The sequence below is a fragment of the Mauremys reevesii genome, linkage group 11 (genome assembly GCF_016161935.1).
Source record: "Mauremys reevesii isolate NIE-2019 linkage group 11, ASM1616193v1, whole genome shotgun sequence".
Taxonomy (NCBI): Eukaryota; Metazoa; Chordata; order Testudines; family Geoemydidae; genus Mauremys; species Mauremys reevesii.
The window spans coordinates 66,739,042-66,754,490 of NC_052633.1; the positions used below are offsets into that span (position 1 = coordinate 66,739,042).

General features: G+C 43.1%; 1 protein-coding gene across 1 annotated transcript in view; it reads right to left on the reverse strand.

Annotated features, from left to right (window-relative positions):
- Positions 1 to 15,449, reverse strand: part of PDIA5 (protein disulfide isomerase family A member 5) — a 125,510-nt gene that overhangs the window by 50,862 nt on the left and 59,199 nt on the right. The window contains exons 9-11 of the mRNA XM_039494443.1: positions 13,820 to 13,911; positions 13,641 to 13,712; positions 7,464 to 7,600 (exon numbers count right to left, since the gene is read on the reverse strand). Coding sequence (XP_039350377.1) covers positions 7,464 to 7,600; positions 13,641 to 13,712; positions 13,820 to 13,911 — 301 coding nt within the window. The remainder of the gene's footprint in view (positions 1 to 7,463; positions 7,601 to 13,640; positions 13,713 to 13,819; positions 13,912 to 15,449) is intronic.

A 15,449-nucleotide genomic window follows, 5' to 3' on the forward strand; every position in this document is an offset into this window, starting at 1 on the left:
TCAATAGGGACTTTCCCTGAATGAGGGATATTTCCCTGCCAAATTTCAGCTTCAAGTCCCAGCCATTTCAAGCGATGGAAATATTATTTATATAATGGAGGAAGTGAACCTTTGCCCATTCTTATCTCACTTAATGAGTTTATCTATCCCCAACCCATACACCCATCTTCAGACACAGACCAAGCCTGGAAAACATCAGCCTCAGAGTTTAAAGTTTCTGAAAACGACGAATGACTGAAAACAGGGAATATAAACAAACTCCAGGTAAAAAACTCCCCATCCTACACTGCAGGAAGTATGTCTCTGTAACTGATCCCACTGATGGCCAAAGTATCTGAGGTCTCTCTGTGTTGGAACTTCACGTCAGACCCCACTTTATTATAACTGATTCTATTTGGATGAACAGTGAGATCTGAACTCAAGACCTTCACAACTAAAAAGAATGAATCTTTACTATCTGAGTTAAAGGACTAGTCCTTCTAGCTGGAAGTAGCAGTGAACTCCAACTCTCATGCAGGCCAGCCACTAGAGGGAGACAAAAAATTACACTCTCCCACAATGAGTTAAGTATACAGTTTGGAAAGGTCTCCCACTGCTCTCTATTTTGCCCTTATTAGTGAATTGAATGCTGGTGACAACTGCCACATGAAGTTCTGTACTTAGCCACCGCATGGGACCAACATGGGAATGCTCCTTGAAGGACTTTCAAAGCAAATTCTCAAGTGCACACACATGTCATCCCCCAAGAAGTAGTGAAGAATCCTTTTTACCCACTCTTCATCCAGAACTTAACAAAATACCTAACAAACAAAAATTTGTTTGCTCCTTCACCTGAGCACCAAACAACACCAATTTAGAACAAAACTGCTTACCCTAGTGCTGCTCATACTGATCAAATCACAGAGCATCATAAAAAAAATTAATGGGATGAGTTTGTATTTTCAAAGGCCTGCCCACACTGCACTGCTGATGAGCTTCAACCTGTCCTGTAAGGACCGCTTTTCAGGCTACACAGTAAATCCAGTCTCCAGCTTCTTCGATCCTTAGCCCCTCTGCTGGAACTGCCAGAGAGGTACCAATTAGAGCTAACTACCATGGTAGCTGTTTGTAAGGAGTCTCCGGAGCGTGTGCCCGTGGGAACCGGAAGGAGGATTTATTAATTCATTTATAGTTCTAAAATCAGTTTGGGGGGTTGGGTTTTTGTTTTTAAAGTAAAAAGTGAAATCTATTGTCCCAGTTCTTCACTCGCAGTAAGAATCAGAAGCAACTCCACTGAAGTCAGTAGGAGAGCACTAGACTCCTGTGTTTAGGATTCTGAGCTCTTCGCTCACATTGGGTTAATTGCTCAGCATTGGGAGTGCATGTTCACAGTCTGTCTCAAAACATTTTGGGCTTCGCTGATTAAAAAGAAAAAATATGGGCTGAGACTCTTCAGAGCCAACTGGGGGATTTTGCCACACAGCTCCCACTACAAGTGAAGAGAACTGTGTGGCTAAATCACCTACTTGAAAAAAATCTCAATCATGTAATGCATAGAGCTGGTTTGGGGGGAACAAAGGGAACAGCACACCAGGAAAGCATTTCTAAAGAGGGGGAAAGGGAATTTCAATAAAATCTCAATGAAGTTCCAAAACTGGAAATATTTCTACCAGCTCTAGATTTGTTCTCGCCAGACCTTCTGTTTATGAAGAAACTGAGATGATGTGCGTCACCAGCTGCATCTTTGTGGATATTGACGTCCAGGGGATACGAAGAGTACTCCATATCTGCCCTGCTCACCACAGTGGGAAGAAGAATATGGCTCCTAGGGCAGCAACAGTAATTTTGCAATCATCAGGTCCTCTGCAACAGGTTACATCATATGCCTGAGTCAGCTCTGGAGAGATCTGCTTGGAAGTGGGTTTAACGTGAGTTTAGGCTTTGAGACTTGGAGGAGGTGGTTGTAATAATATTTTTTTAATTGTTTAATCCTAAAAACAGCTGGTCCAATTCTCGTCTCACTTCCAGCATTTCTGACATGAGAGCAGCTCTACTGACTTCATCAGAGCTGACATAGTATGGGAAGGGAATCAGCCTAAAGTCCCTGCCCTGCCCAGGCCACCAAACCACCATCGGAGGGTAACAACTTTCACTGCCCTAGCAACTGGGACTTGCTGCTGAATCTGTACTGCTTAATACACCACAGGAGACAAGAGCTCAAGAGGTCATTTCTACATGATGTAACGGGAATGGTGACATTACTTTAAATGTTACCAATGTCACCTGCGTTAAGAAAACATAATGAACAGTATCTCCAATGCACGAGATACAGGCACTTTTAAAATCCATTCATGAATTATTTTAATTTCAATCTGAGACTTTAAATGCCCTTTAGCAGCATTTCCACTGACTTATCAGATTTAATAGAATCGTGCTTGGAGGGAAATACAGGGGGAAAATAATTAAGTGTAGGAGAAAATGTGCAGAGCTTATGTTTTCCTTTGAGAAATGTTGTCCAAGAGATTCCCACTTCCATTAGTTTGGTGATTATTTCTCCCCCTCCCCCCCCCTTTTTTTTAAAGGGATTGTTTCACATGTGCCTCACCACATTATTTGCCACAAGAGAGATGAAGGGCAAAGTGTTCAAAAGTGCCTAAGGATTTAGGAGCCCATCAGGACTTAACTTAAGTGCTCAAAGACTTAGGAGTGTAACATATTACCAGCAGTCTAGACCTAATGGGCTAGATTTTCATTTTAGGAACTGAAATGAACCGGACAGATTTTTCAGAAGTGTTCGGCACACAGCACTGCAGCTGGCTGTTTCGTAGGTTCCTAAATATGGATTCAGGAGGCTAAAATTAGGCTCCTATTCTTGAAAGTCTTGACTCTGAGGCTTTTCAGACTCTCTCTATTATGAATTGCACAGTTGCCTCTATATTATGGTGTGGAGGTGAGATGAATAGCTCTGGTTGGAACCATTCAGTTCCAAAGCAAAGCTGTGCGGGCCCATGCTAACAAATTGAGTGAAACACCCCCTGCTGTGAGGAGGAAGGCTTCTGGGACAGCATATTTCTGTATTATCAGCACTGGAACATCAAACAGCTAAAATAACAAAAAGAAAAAATACAAGAAAAGATGCAAGTGTGTTTAAATGGAGTTTTTCACCCTTTCAGTGCAACGTTGAGATGGTAGAATCAAAGTGCAGCCAGATTTAGTCCACAAGGAACTCAACACAGGACTGTAAATATTAGAGATAGTAGATTCCAACTGTGACACACTATACTTCAAAGGAGCACCCTGGAACCTGCATATTCACCACTGTCACATAATTATGAGATATTTTGTACAAAGTATGCCTTCTGAGGTATCATTTTAAAAGTCTTACTCTGTTGAACATTAATATTCTGTTGGATTGTATGTGCTATCATTATAGGTGAGGTTATAAAGCACTGCTGTATATGTTACTGAAATATGCTGTGAGGTTGGGAACACCCACAACCAGCCTTTCAGGTAAAAAAAATGGAATAGCCAGACATGTGCTGATGGCCCATTGAAGGGAATCTACTCTCCCAACAGCCAACCTAGAAGACTTTTTAGGGAGAGCACATAGACAAAGGAGACTGCTTGACCCTCACGTCACAGCAAAAGATGTTTCCAGCAAGTTGGAAGAAACTATAAAAGAAGGGAAGTGACATCATCACTCGGTCTCTCTCTCTCTCCCCCACAACTCAACACCTGGAAACACATCTGAAGTACAAAAGACTGAACTGAGGGAGGCTGATTCCAGGCTGAAAAAGAGTCTCAGCCTATGTATTGAAGCTCTGTGACCTGTTTGTACCATCTATCAGGGTGAGACACTGCTTGATTCAAATCCTGTTTAGTTTGTAGAACTCAGACTGTGAATTTTTTATTTCTTAAGTAACCAACTTTAATCTCTAGGCTTCCTATTTATAATCATTTAAAATCTATCTTTCTGTAGTTAATAAGTCTGTTTTGCATTTTACCTAAAGCAGTGCGGTTGGGGTGCCTGGGAAATCTCAGCTCAGTTTACAAAGACTAGTGTGTGTCCTCTCCACATCGAGGCATGGGCAGACTGGGTAATGAACTTACACTGGTCAGTTCTGGGGTGCAAGGCTGGGAGGAATTAGCTGGAACCTCTCTTTTGTTGGTTCATGAATGGCGGAGAGATCATTCACGTACTTCAGTTGGGTGTGTCCCTGCTTGTGGATGTCTGTGTAAGTGCAGCACAAGTGCAGCACCTGTCAGAGGCTTGTAGCTTGGTAACAGCATCACAGTGTGACAAGGATACCCCAGCCTGGTTGGACAGAAGGCTCAGTGATCCCACAATCCAGGTTGCACCCCAGGGACACCGTCACACCAATACAAAGATTTCTATAGGGATTAAGGTAGAAGTATATTACAGTAATCCAGGATCACAGCAAAGCTGAAGACGTTAGCTAATAGTTACAGAAATGAGCCAAAACATTTGAATGCAACGATGCACACCCTGCCTGGATGGTTAAGAGGTGGCCTTCAGATTCACACATCATAAAAGTGCACCTGACTGTTATTTACGGTTCCCCTCATCCAAACTTTCAGATTAGCTGAACATCCTCTTGAGAGCTTTACAATGCAATTTGTTTTAGAAGGTTAAAACCCACCATTGTGCCTAAACTAACTCGAAAAACAAAAACCTAACCTTAGTCCTGTCGCGCACTACAAACGTGTGTTGGTATAATGACATTGCTCAGGAGTATGGAAAATCCACGTCCCTGAGCGACGTAGTTACCGACCTAACCCTTGCTGCAGACAGCGCTATGTCAACAGGAGGGTTTCTCCCGCCAACACAGCTACCACCTCTCAGGGAGGCGGCGTACCTATGCCGATGCATAGATAGCAGCTTCACTAAGTGCTCCAGTGGTGCAGCTGCCCCGCTGTAAGCGTAGACAAGCCCTTAGTGACTTGAAGCAATGCATCTTCTTGCCCACTTATGCACCAAGCTTCAAAGCAAATCTAAGTTTCTATCCCCAGACTAGCACAGGTTGATTAAGTGGGAGCATGAGCTGCACTGCCAGTGGTGGTCAATATGTGCACCTGCTCACCCTGGACTGCACTAGTAGTATGGGACTGCACTTGCCACAGAAGGTTCTGTTCTGATACCCTTACTCAGGCTGAGTAGCGCTTTACTCCACCATGGTCCTAATTACTTCAGTGGGGTTACTTGTGAAATAAGGTGCAAATCATCATGATTAAAGATATCATAATCTGTTCCCCAGGGACTATCATTAGTAGCTAAGGAGATACAATTGGCCAAATATATCCCTGGCAAAATGCCATGGAACTATAGAATTACACCATGATGGAGTTTGGCTCAACAGAATGTTAAAAAAAACCAAAACCTCTGTTTTCCTGTGGTCTCGTAATACTAGGTCTGTTAGTACTTTGGCCATCTATGAAACTGTAGTTAAAGCATCACTGCCATAATTCTGCCTCTACCAAAAGAGCTTACACAGAGTATATCCAGAATTTCTGTCCTGTCTATTTTTTTTTTTATTTGGTCTCTTCTGAGACCAAATGTGTATATATTTTAAATGAAGACACATTCACATCTTCTAAGTTTCCCAAGGTTAAAACAAATAATGATGAGATGTCCTTTGCCTTTACTGCATGTTCTGCTAGAGAGTAATTTATCTCCTAATATTCGTAAGGTGACTCCATTAGCAAATTTAAGAAGTGCCTGGAGAAGATCTTTTAATCATGGCGATAATGTTTATGATAGCTGTCTGTTGTTAATTAGTTTGCATGCCCATCCTCTGCTGCTGATGCCTGGAGAGGATTTTTGCGAGTTAGGATCTTTTACATCTTTGTAGGCCAGATTCTGCATGTATACACACCTATCTTTAATAGGAATTTTCTGGATGTAAACAAGTCACACCAGGTCTTCTATGCCCCAAATAAAAAAAACTCCGTTTAAAAGGACTTGTTTTAATAGTAAACATGCTTTTTACTCCACATTAGGCCAGGTGGGACAAAGCGCTGGTAGGACCAATGGGACTACTCATAGGAGTAGAGCAATTGCATGGTTGGGCCTCAGGTTATTTTGACAATGTTACCCACATGGCCTCCTTAAAGAGAGGCCTTCTAACTTAGATTTTGCTGGAAAAGAAAGTTCTAGAGCGAAATCCCAGCTCCATTGAGATGAACAGCAAAAACTGATTTGAACAGAGCCAGGATTTAAGTACTAGTACCAGGATTTCAACCCTCGAGCCAAGAACCCCCCAAGGGGGCTGAGATTTCAACTTTACAGCCAAAGACTGCTAATTGAGAACATGCTGCCTCCAGAGCCCCTGTGGTGTTCAAATCTAGGTACATTAGAGCGAACATCCCAGCTGATTGCAATGGCCAGGATGGTGCATACCAAGAGACAGGAGCTACGCCATATTGAGCTACATAGATTAAAATAATTATCCTCAGTTGCACCCAGAAACAAATTGGCAGCCAGGGCAATCTGCATAACAGTAGTGATATATGCACTGGATGCAGAATGCCACTAAGTAAGCAAGCTACCACATTCTCCACTAGCGGAAGTATCTGAGTGGTCTTCACGTGTGCACCAAGTGATCTACTAAAACAGAGTGCCCCTCAGTAGTTCAGCGTGCAGATAACAGCATGAAACATCATGGCAAGGCCTGCTTACAGCCTCCTAGACAACCTGAGATGTGTCAATAAAGCACCACCAACCTCAGGAGTCAACTTAACATGTGCTCCAAATACTCTCTCCTGGTCACTTTAGAGCATTCTGCTTGGATGAGACCATAGAAGGAGCAAAAAGGCAACGATCTGAGGCAAGATCCTATATTTGCCCTGCTCAAGATGAAAATTCAAGTAATCCAACCCACCTCAATTTATTTTAAGCAAAATAATTAACATTAAAATACCAACAATTCTACAGCACTTTAGGTTTTCAAAGCCCTTTACCAACACAAACTAACCAGCTGTCACCACAGTTACTGTTGTCTCTATTCTGGCAGACTGGGGAAACTGAGGCAGATAGGTGCCAGTGACGTGCTCAAGGCTGCAGAGTGAAAAGTTAGAGGCAATGGGATTAGGATTCAGGAATACCCGGCTCTCAGTTACATGCTCAATCCACTAAATCCCCTGCAGTGGAAGTGGGACAACGCACGGGATGAGCTGAACATGAGGCGATCGCTTTGTAAAATAATGAGTGTCCAGAATATTCAACATATTAAGTTTTTCAACTGCGGTAAAAAAACAAACAAAAAAACAAGCCATCTCCAGCTCCTCATCTGTGTTCTGAACTTATGAACATTTCAAGCCAATTTTCTTTTAGGAGGATCATTAAAAAAAAAAAATCTGCATCTTGACATTCAGATTGTATATGAGAGACTGAGATGTAAACAACCCTCTTTTTATTTATAAACAGGCATTTGGATCAGACTCCAGAATGGAAAACGCAAACTCACATGGTGCGTGGAACATCACTAGTACAGAAGAATGCTCCTTTATAAACTTGTCAAAGTCTTCATCCGTCAGATGATAAACAGCATTCTCCTCATCTGCCCAGGGAGTCTCCGGGGCCTGTGGCTGAGGCGGCTGGGGACTATAAAACAAACATACACAGCTGAGAGGACGCTCTTCTGTGTTAAATAGCAATCATTTCAGCCAACCAGATTGCAGGAAACCAATCTGATTGTGCAAACACCAACGCATGACACGCTAACCCCACCAAATGGAGTTCTGTAATTGGTTCCACTCTGAGCTGATAAGCAGTGAAACTAGATAAAACAGGGGGGAGAAAAGAAAAATCCATCATGAGCAGAAGCTCGTAAAGACGGTGGAAATAGAAGGGGTAGAGCAGGGAGATAAACAGAAATACTTTGTTATTTCATTGTAATATAAAATGCACTTTTTTAAACCACTCTTTTAGCCAGCTCAGCAGAATGCTCCCTGTTCTCCCAGAATTAGCTACCATTAGCCCCACTCCAGATGAAAGGAAAGCAGCAAATGTCAAACAGCCATTCTAACAAACAGCCTCAGAACACACGATGCTGGATTTAGCACTCCTACGCAGAGGTAAAGTGACGGGGGTGGTCTCAGAATTTTGTGCCAAGATTCTGTCTCTAGTGATCTATGGCCCCCATCTGAGTAGCTCCCAAATACTTATGGATTTATCCTCAACACCTCTGTGAGATAATACTGGCCTCGCTTATAACTGGGCATTTATGCTCTGATTCAGCAAGGGACTCTGACACATACCTAACCTCAAATACGTGACGAGTCCCACTGACTTCACTGGGATGCTCATGTGCTTAAGAGTTAGGGTACGTCTATACTTACCGTCCGGGTCGGCGGCTAGCGTTCGACTTCTCGGAGTTCGATATATCGCGTCTAATCTAGATGTGATATATCGAACTCCGAATGTGCTCCCGTCGACTCCGGAACTCCACCACCGCGAACGGCGGTGGCGGAGTCGACGGGGGAGCCGCGGACTTCGATCCCGCGGCGTCTGGACGGGTGAGTACTTCGAACTAAGGTAGTTCGAGTTCAGTTACGCTATTCACGTAACTGAACTTGCATACCTTAGTTCGACACACACCCCTTAGTGTAGACCAGGCCTTGGGCACATGCCTACGTAATCTGCCGAACCGGAGTCAAAGAGGTTATGTGACTGCTCAGGGACACACAGGAAGCCTGTGTCAGAGCTGGGAACTGAACCCACATTTCCTGAGTTCCAGTCCAATGCCTCACCCTGAAGATTATCCTTCTTCCCCTCCATAAACGTACACTAAAGAGACAGAAGATGGCAGATGGCAGTTTATCATACTTGTGACTACATCAGCAGGAAGATCCCAATGGGAAAAGGTGAGAAGCTGCTATATGCGGATGACATATCAATAAGGGCATACTCAAAAGACAACCTAGAGGAAATAGGAAACCAGCGGTGTGACCACCTAAGCAGTCATGAGATGAAAACAAGCATCATTAAGACGGAGGGCACGTGGATCAATAAATATGCCACTGGAAAACTGGATCAAGAGATTAGAGTAGTAAAACTTAATCAGACTCATCATCTCAAGTGCTTTGGTGGCTGGATTATGGAAGACAGAGCTACACTCCAGCCTGGGGAATGCTAGAAGAGCATGAAATAACATCGTAGGTGTTACGTCTGACAAGTGGGTGCCACGGAGACTGACAGCCCAACTGTATAGAACAGTGGTGCGCTCCACAATGCTGTATGGTGCAGAAGCATGGGTAGTAAAGAGACGGCAGATGATGGGGTAACGGAAAGAAGGAAAAGCAACAGAAGTTGGAAGATGCAAAGCGCGGTACTAATTTGACATTTATTAAGATGCTGTTGATAATACGGTAGACTCAAACACAGGAACATTTGGATCCTGACTTTGTTGATGTTAGAATCAGCTGAATTAAAAACATGGAACCAAACATCCTCAAAAACTTTAGCAAAGTTCACATCTGCCTCTGGCCCATCTCTGATGGAGGCAGATTTGCTATTATTGATTAAAATGTATTAGTGTTTCAGCTGCCTGGCACATGCAATGGCAACTGGAGGATACAACCCATTTATCTTGTCTGGCTGTCATTTCTAGACAAAATACAGTTTAGTAACAGTAGAATAGAGATATAGACAGACAGACATAATGAATTTTACCTACATATGCAGAGAGGTATGGCCCAAGAATACCAAATATTACATAGTAAATTGGGATGCACCAGGCCCTTTATTTAGATCCCAGTAGTATTTAAGAACCTCAAATCAAGAATCAGGGCCCAACTGTGCGACGCACTGTGCAGACAAATGAAGATGACAGGGCCTGCCCAGAGAGTTCACAATCTAATTCGTAGAGAGAGCCTAACAGGAGGGCAAAACAGACAAACGGAGGGACGGTGGGCGAGGCGCTTCAGGTAACTATAAAACAAAGGGTTTAGCAGAAAAGCCACTTGCCTAATCAGTGCCAGATTTGTAGGGTCCTGGCAGAAGTAGGGTTTAAAGAGGGATTTTTTTTTATTTTTTTTTAAAGACGATCACATGGTGGTTTTAAGAATTTTGATAGAGAGTTTTTGTTCCCCATTAGCAGGCAGAATTTTACCAGGTCTGTGAGAGGATCTGGCAGTTTAATTAATGAAGGCAATTAATTAGATTGCAAGCTCTTTGGGGCAAAGACTGTCTTTGTGTTCTGTGTTTGCACAGCACCTAGCACAATGGGGTCCAGGTCCACAATTGGGGCTCTTAGATGCTTCAATAATAAAAATCATTCGCAATAGCAACCTAAGGAAATAATTGAAGCAGTGCTGGAGGCCCCATATAATCTATTTTAGGAACTAATTAGTAAATTAAGGAGAAGGTGTTCCACATTGGTGGCTCACTTAAAATCCTGTGTGCATATTAGTAAGGCTAGATAGCAGCAGAGAAGACACCTCAGCTTAGCTGAAATCCCATCTAAGCACCTGGGGCATGTTAAGGGACAAGGCAAACCTAGTGGCTAACGACATGGAAGGGTTATCAAGGGCTATTTAAATGAGGAACTAGGGACGAGGGGAGTACTGTAACTGGCAGTGGAGTGTCTGAGTGGGGCCCACCAGGAGGTCAAAAGAAGCCACTGAGAGGAGCTAAGAACCTACTAAGACAGTTTGTATCTGGACCGATGCAGGTGAAAAAAGCGGAGCTTAGGAACTGAGTGTTTAAAAAAAAAAAAAGGAAGAGATGGACTCAGTAATCAGTTGCGAGGAGTTGGGCCTGGTGGTTGTTACTAGGGAGGGGAGCATGAGTAGGCGACATCACTGAAGATCATTTATATAATGCCATTAATAAGACAGAAGCACTGTATCATCAGGATAGGAAAGGCTGCGGGAGAAGTACTACAGCACTGTATGTACAGAATAGCATCCAATGTATTAACCACGCAGTGTGCAGGGGGAGGCTGTATGACTGCTGCTCCTCCACATCCTCATAAAAATGTCTTAAGGCTCAATGAGATAGCAGTCAGATCTATCTGGGTGTCTATTAGAAAGATAAGAGAGGTCAAATATCTGCAGATTGATGAGGTAGAAGCCTCTAGCGTAAGAAACCGAAATCTTGAGTAAGCAGTAGGAAAAATGCTCCAATCCTCCAAACTATAAAAATCCTATCCTGAGGGAAAACAACTACCCTGGCTGACTCAATCCTTCTCTTCCTTTCTCTCTCTCTCTCTCTCCCTGCTTCGCGACCCCAAAATCAAATTACTGTTTCCCCCCGCAGCATTTAGGACAGGCTGACTGATTTGCCAAATACTGAAAGCAAGTTTATTGAGAAAAGGGGTGGGGGGAAGGCAACCCCTTGGAGGATATATTTATATGTCACAATTTTACTGACATTTTCTATGGCTCACAAGTCTTCGCCGGATTCTTGGTATAGGTGACGGCCGGCCCAACCACCAGCCACAATGGACACTCTGGTAAGGACACATCCTGGCTGTTCTGCACTGTCAGAATATAGAATGGTCTGTACCAATGTAGCTCCCTAATGTGAGAGATTCTGTTGCAGGGGCTTTCTTTAACCTCAAACCATCTTATTTCAGAAGTTATACACACACACCCCTCATTCGTGCTCGAGACAACCAAAGCAGGGAAATTTAGACTCAGATCTGAGCATTCCCGACATCTGGAGCTAGGATATTAGAACCAAGAGCTGGTGTGGGCACATGTATAGAGTACGCATGTTCACCGACTGCTTCACCCCATTTTTGTTTCATAAAGGAAGCCACTTTCCTCTCTATCCACTTACAGAAATAGCCTGAGAAACAGATATTGCAAAGAGCAGGATGAACCTGAGGTTGAGTTATTTGCTGAGAGTTTTCAATTACAGATGTGCTGTATATTTAAAATACATACGTCTCGAAGCTGTTTAATTACACTTTTAGGCCCTGGCCACAGCTTTTGGCTACTTGTACTGCAGATCGCTCTGTGTAAGATCACATTGGGCATGTGATAGGCTCACACTATATACAATTTTAATTGCCACATCTATTACTGGTAAAATCCTAGTGTTTTTAATCTCTACATGTGATTTCTTAAAAATTATATTGATTACAAAAGAGGGGCAAGAAAGCTTCTGCACAGATTGTCTTCTGAGAAACTATTAAGCACATACGGAAAATTAAGTGAGGACAAACAGCTGTCTTTAGCTCTGGACTGCTGCAACAACAGCCAAAGCCCACAGCGGCTTGTTAACGGAGATTATCATTGGAAAGAGCTTGCAGCTGTTCTGCTTTGCTTCCAGTAGCGGTGTTCACGAGCTGTCACGGCACTGATATAAAAGTACTGCACATTACAGGGATTATCTGGATGTAATATGGGCAGACTGAAAAAGCACCAAACGTCTAAGGTTTCACATGTGGTAGCCAGGTGATAACCCACATCCTTCCAGGCCTGAAAGGCATAAAAAGTACAGGTGATGAAGTCATATATCCTCGCTCTAAGGGAGTTGCTGTCTTACTCATTCAATTCTGATGACTTCATGGACTGAAAGAGGCTTAGGGACCAAAGCCAAATTTCTCTTTGATTCACACAGTAGGACTCAAGCCAACCTCAGCATCCTAGGTTCCCTAATGCAGATTTCCCATTGATGTGAATGGGCATGCTGTCAAGGATCCGTTCTGGGGTACCAGCATGGTGAAGTATCAGCAATAGGCCAAATGGCCTACTGCTGTGAATGCCCCAAGACCGTCATGCCTCAAATGTAGCGAACAGATGAAGGGGAGAGAAGGAAGAGGGAGGTGCAGATTTTCTATTGAGGAATCAACCAAGATATGGAGAATATGGTGCTGGAGAGCATACCGGATGAGGGAAGGCAAGGGGAAAAATCTTGACTTTCTCAAATTTTGATAAAATCCACGGACTAGGTCCTCAGCTGCTGTAAACTGGCGTTCTAGTCTATTCTACATAGGTTCTCGTGTCTTCCTCATCACCACAGTATCTGCGTGCTTTCCAGTAGCTTCACTGAAGTCAGTAGCTACTGACTTCAGTGAAGCTACGCCAACTTACACTAGCTGAAGATCTAGCCAAAACGAGCTAGTTTAAAAATGTATAGTGACTCAACTATGATTCCCACAAACCTCCAACAAGCCAAAAAAATATTTAGCATGACATAAGCACTGCCACTAGCAAGACAGAAAACCTGGCCTCGTTTTTCAAAAGTGACTAGTGATTTTGGGTGCATTGACTTTTGGTGACTAACAAGAGACACCTTAAAGGGGCCTGTCGTTTTTAAAACCGCTGAGGCACCCAGCTTATGAAAATCAGGCCCCTTAAAAAGGTGTCTCAAGTTGGTCACTAAAAATGGAAACGTCCAAGATAACTGAAAATTTAGGCTCACATTTTGAACTGGAATTGAAACCCATAGATCAGCACACCTTTTTGTCTACAGCAGACAGGTCACAGACAGCCTTTTGCTAGCAACACACTGCAACTGTAAAATACAAGGCATGCATGCTAAAAACAAACATTAATCAGAGTTAACCTGTAACAGTTCAGTCAACATCAGTGGTGTGGTTTTATTTGGTCTTTGGAGAGGAGGAAGCGTGGGAGGGAGGGAGGAAGGGGACTGGATTGTTTTGTACAGTACATAAAGTTCAATGCCTTACTTTTGCAGCCACTCTGCTATATCCTTTGCAGTAGCCCCATAGTTCTCATAGTGGAACAGGAACTTTCCTTTCCTATTAATGCAACAAAACGAGATTTAGTCCCTGTGCTGGAAGATAAGGAGGAACATGAAATTATGATTTAACATATGATTTCTAAAGAAGAAGTAAAAAGGACTGACTCAAAGTAGCAGATGGTAGGGTATCCCCGGACATTGTATTCCTCCTTTATCTTTTCAAATTCAGTGGAGTGGACGTTCATCCCTGCAAGTACCTGCAAGATCAGAACAGAACCATTTGTTTCTTTGCCCTCCTGCTATTCCCAATAATACAGGACATCACTGCAAATTCAAAACAAGAAACAAACTGCCCAGACTAATCGTCCTGGACAGATTTTGATTGCACTCATTTTACTGCAAAGCCACAGAGACATCACTGAAGTCAGTGGAATTACTCTGGTTTTGCTTTAATGCAAGAGAGATCAGAGCTTGGCCTACTATATACAGCTTGTAAACAAACATTCCAGTTATCTTATTGCTGTTCCTTGTTTTCTGCTACAGATTACTCATATTTATATGCACAGTCTAATAAAAGTACCCAAAGGGGACTTGTTCAATAGAATTACTGATGCCATCTCTGAATATTTACATTTCAAGTGGCAGGATGAACAGGTTTATTCTGTTTCTCAAGTACCACAGCTCAGAAAGCATGCAGACATTAGCCAGGACAGCAGCAATTCTAGCCCCACGTCTTTGGCTTCCATTTGGGCAGCCAGTTTAAAGTCTCACCTAATGGCCAGAAAACCCAATTGCCTGAGCAGTGGCTTTGCCGTTTAAAAAGGCACTTGGTGGAGGGGAGGAAGAGGGACAAATCAGCCTTGCTGCAATTTAAAAATAGAGTTCTCTTTCATTTTATGCAACAGGAAAGGAGTCCTTCCTCAGAGGCTTCCAGAAATGGGTTTGGGCTCTGAGCTGCATGAATTTCGTTAAACAAACAAAGCCACCCTTATCCATCCTCACTTCAAATCACAGAAACGTAGGGCTGGGAGGGACCTCAAGAGGTGATCTAGTCCAGCCTCTTGTGCTGTGGCTGGAGAAAGTATACGTCCATTATAACCAATGCCTGGCAAGGGGGTAGCCTGCCTTTTGATACCAAGTATCCATGGCGTCTCGAAATAACACACTGTGGTTATATAATTCATAAATGTTAACTCAGCCTCACAATGCCCGTGATGCCGGTGTGCACAATACCCATTCTACAGATGGGGAAATTGAGGCACAGTGACACGTCTCACAGAGACACCAGTGAGTCAGTGACAAAAAATGGACACAGACTCAGGAGTTCCTGGCTCACAATCCTGTGCCCTAACCAACAGACCATACTACCCCTCAAGTACTTTCAAAACACTGGAGAGTAGTGGATGGGACTAGCTATGCATTTCTGTGGGTGTGGGACTTACACCGAGGTCAACTCACAACTTGGAGATACAACTCCAAGATTAACTCCATTTTAATGGCATTGACGGTTTAAATCATTTTAGCAGCATGGGCTTAATCCAAACCCCTCTGAAAACAGGATTTTCTCTTTCCAGCTGAAATACCACATCAGAATTTAATACCAGTTTCCTGACTGCAGCAAACTGCATGGACAAAATGTGCTCAGAGCCAGCTGGAAATAAATCTGCAGTACAAAATCCTCACATGAAGGTCAGTCGGCCTTTACTCAGAATGTATTGGAGAGTTACAAAAGGAGACATTTTTGTCTCTTTTCCTCCACACCTACTCCAGCAAACTCAAAGAGGTAGATTAAAGG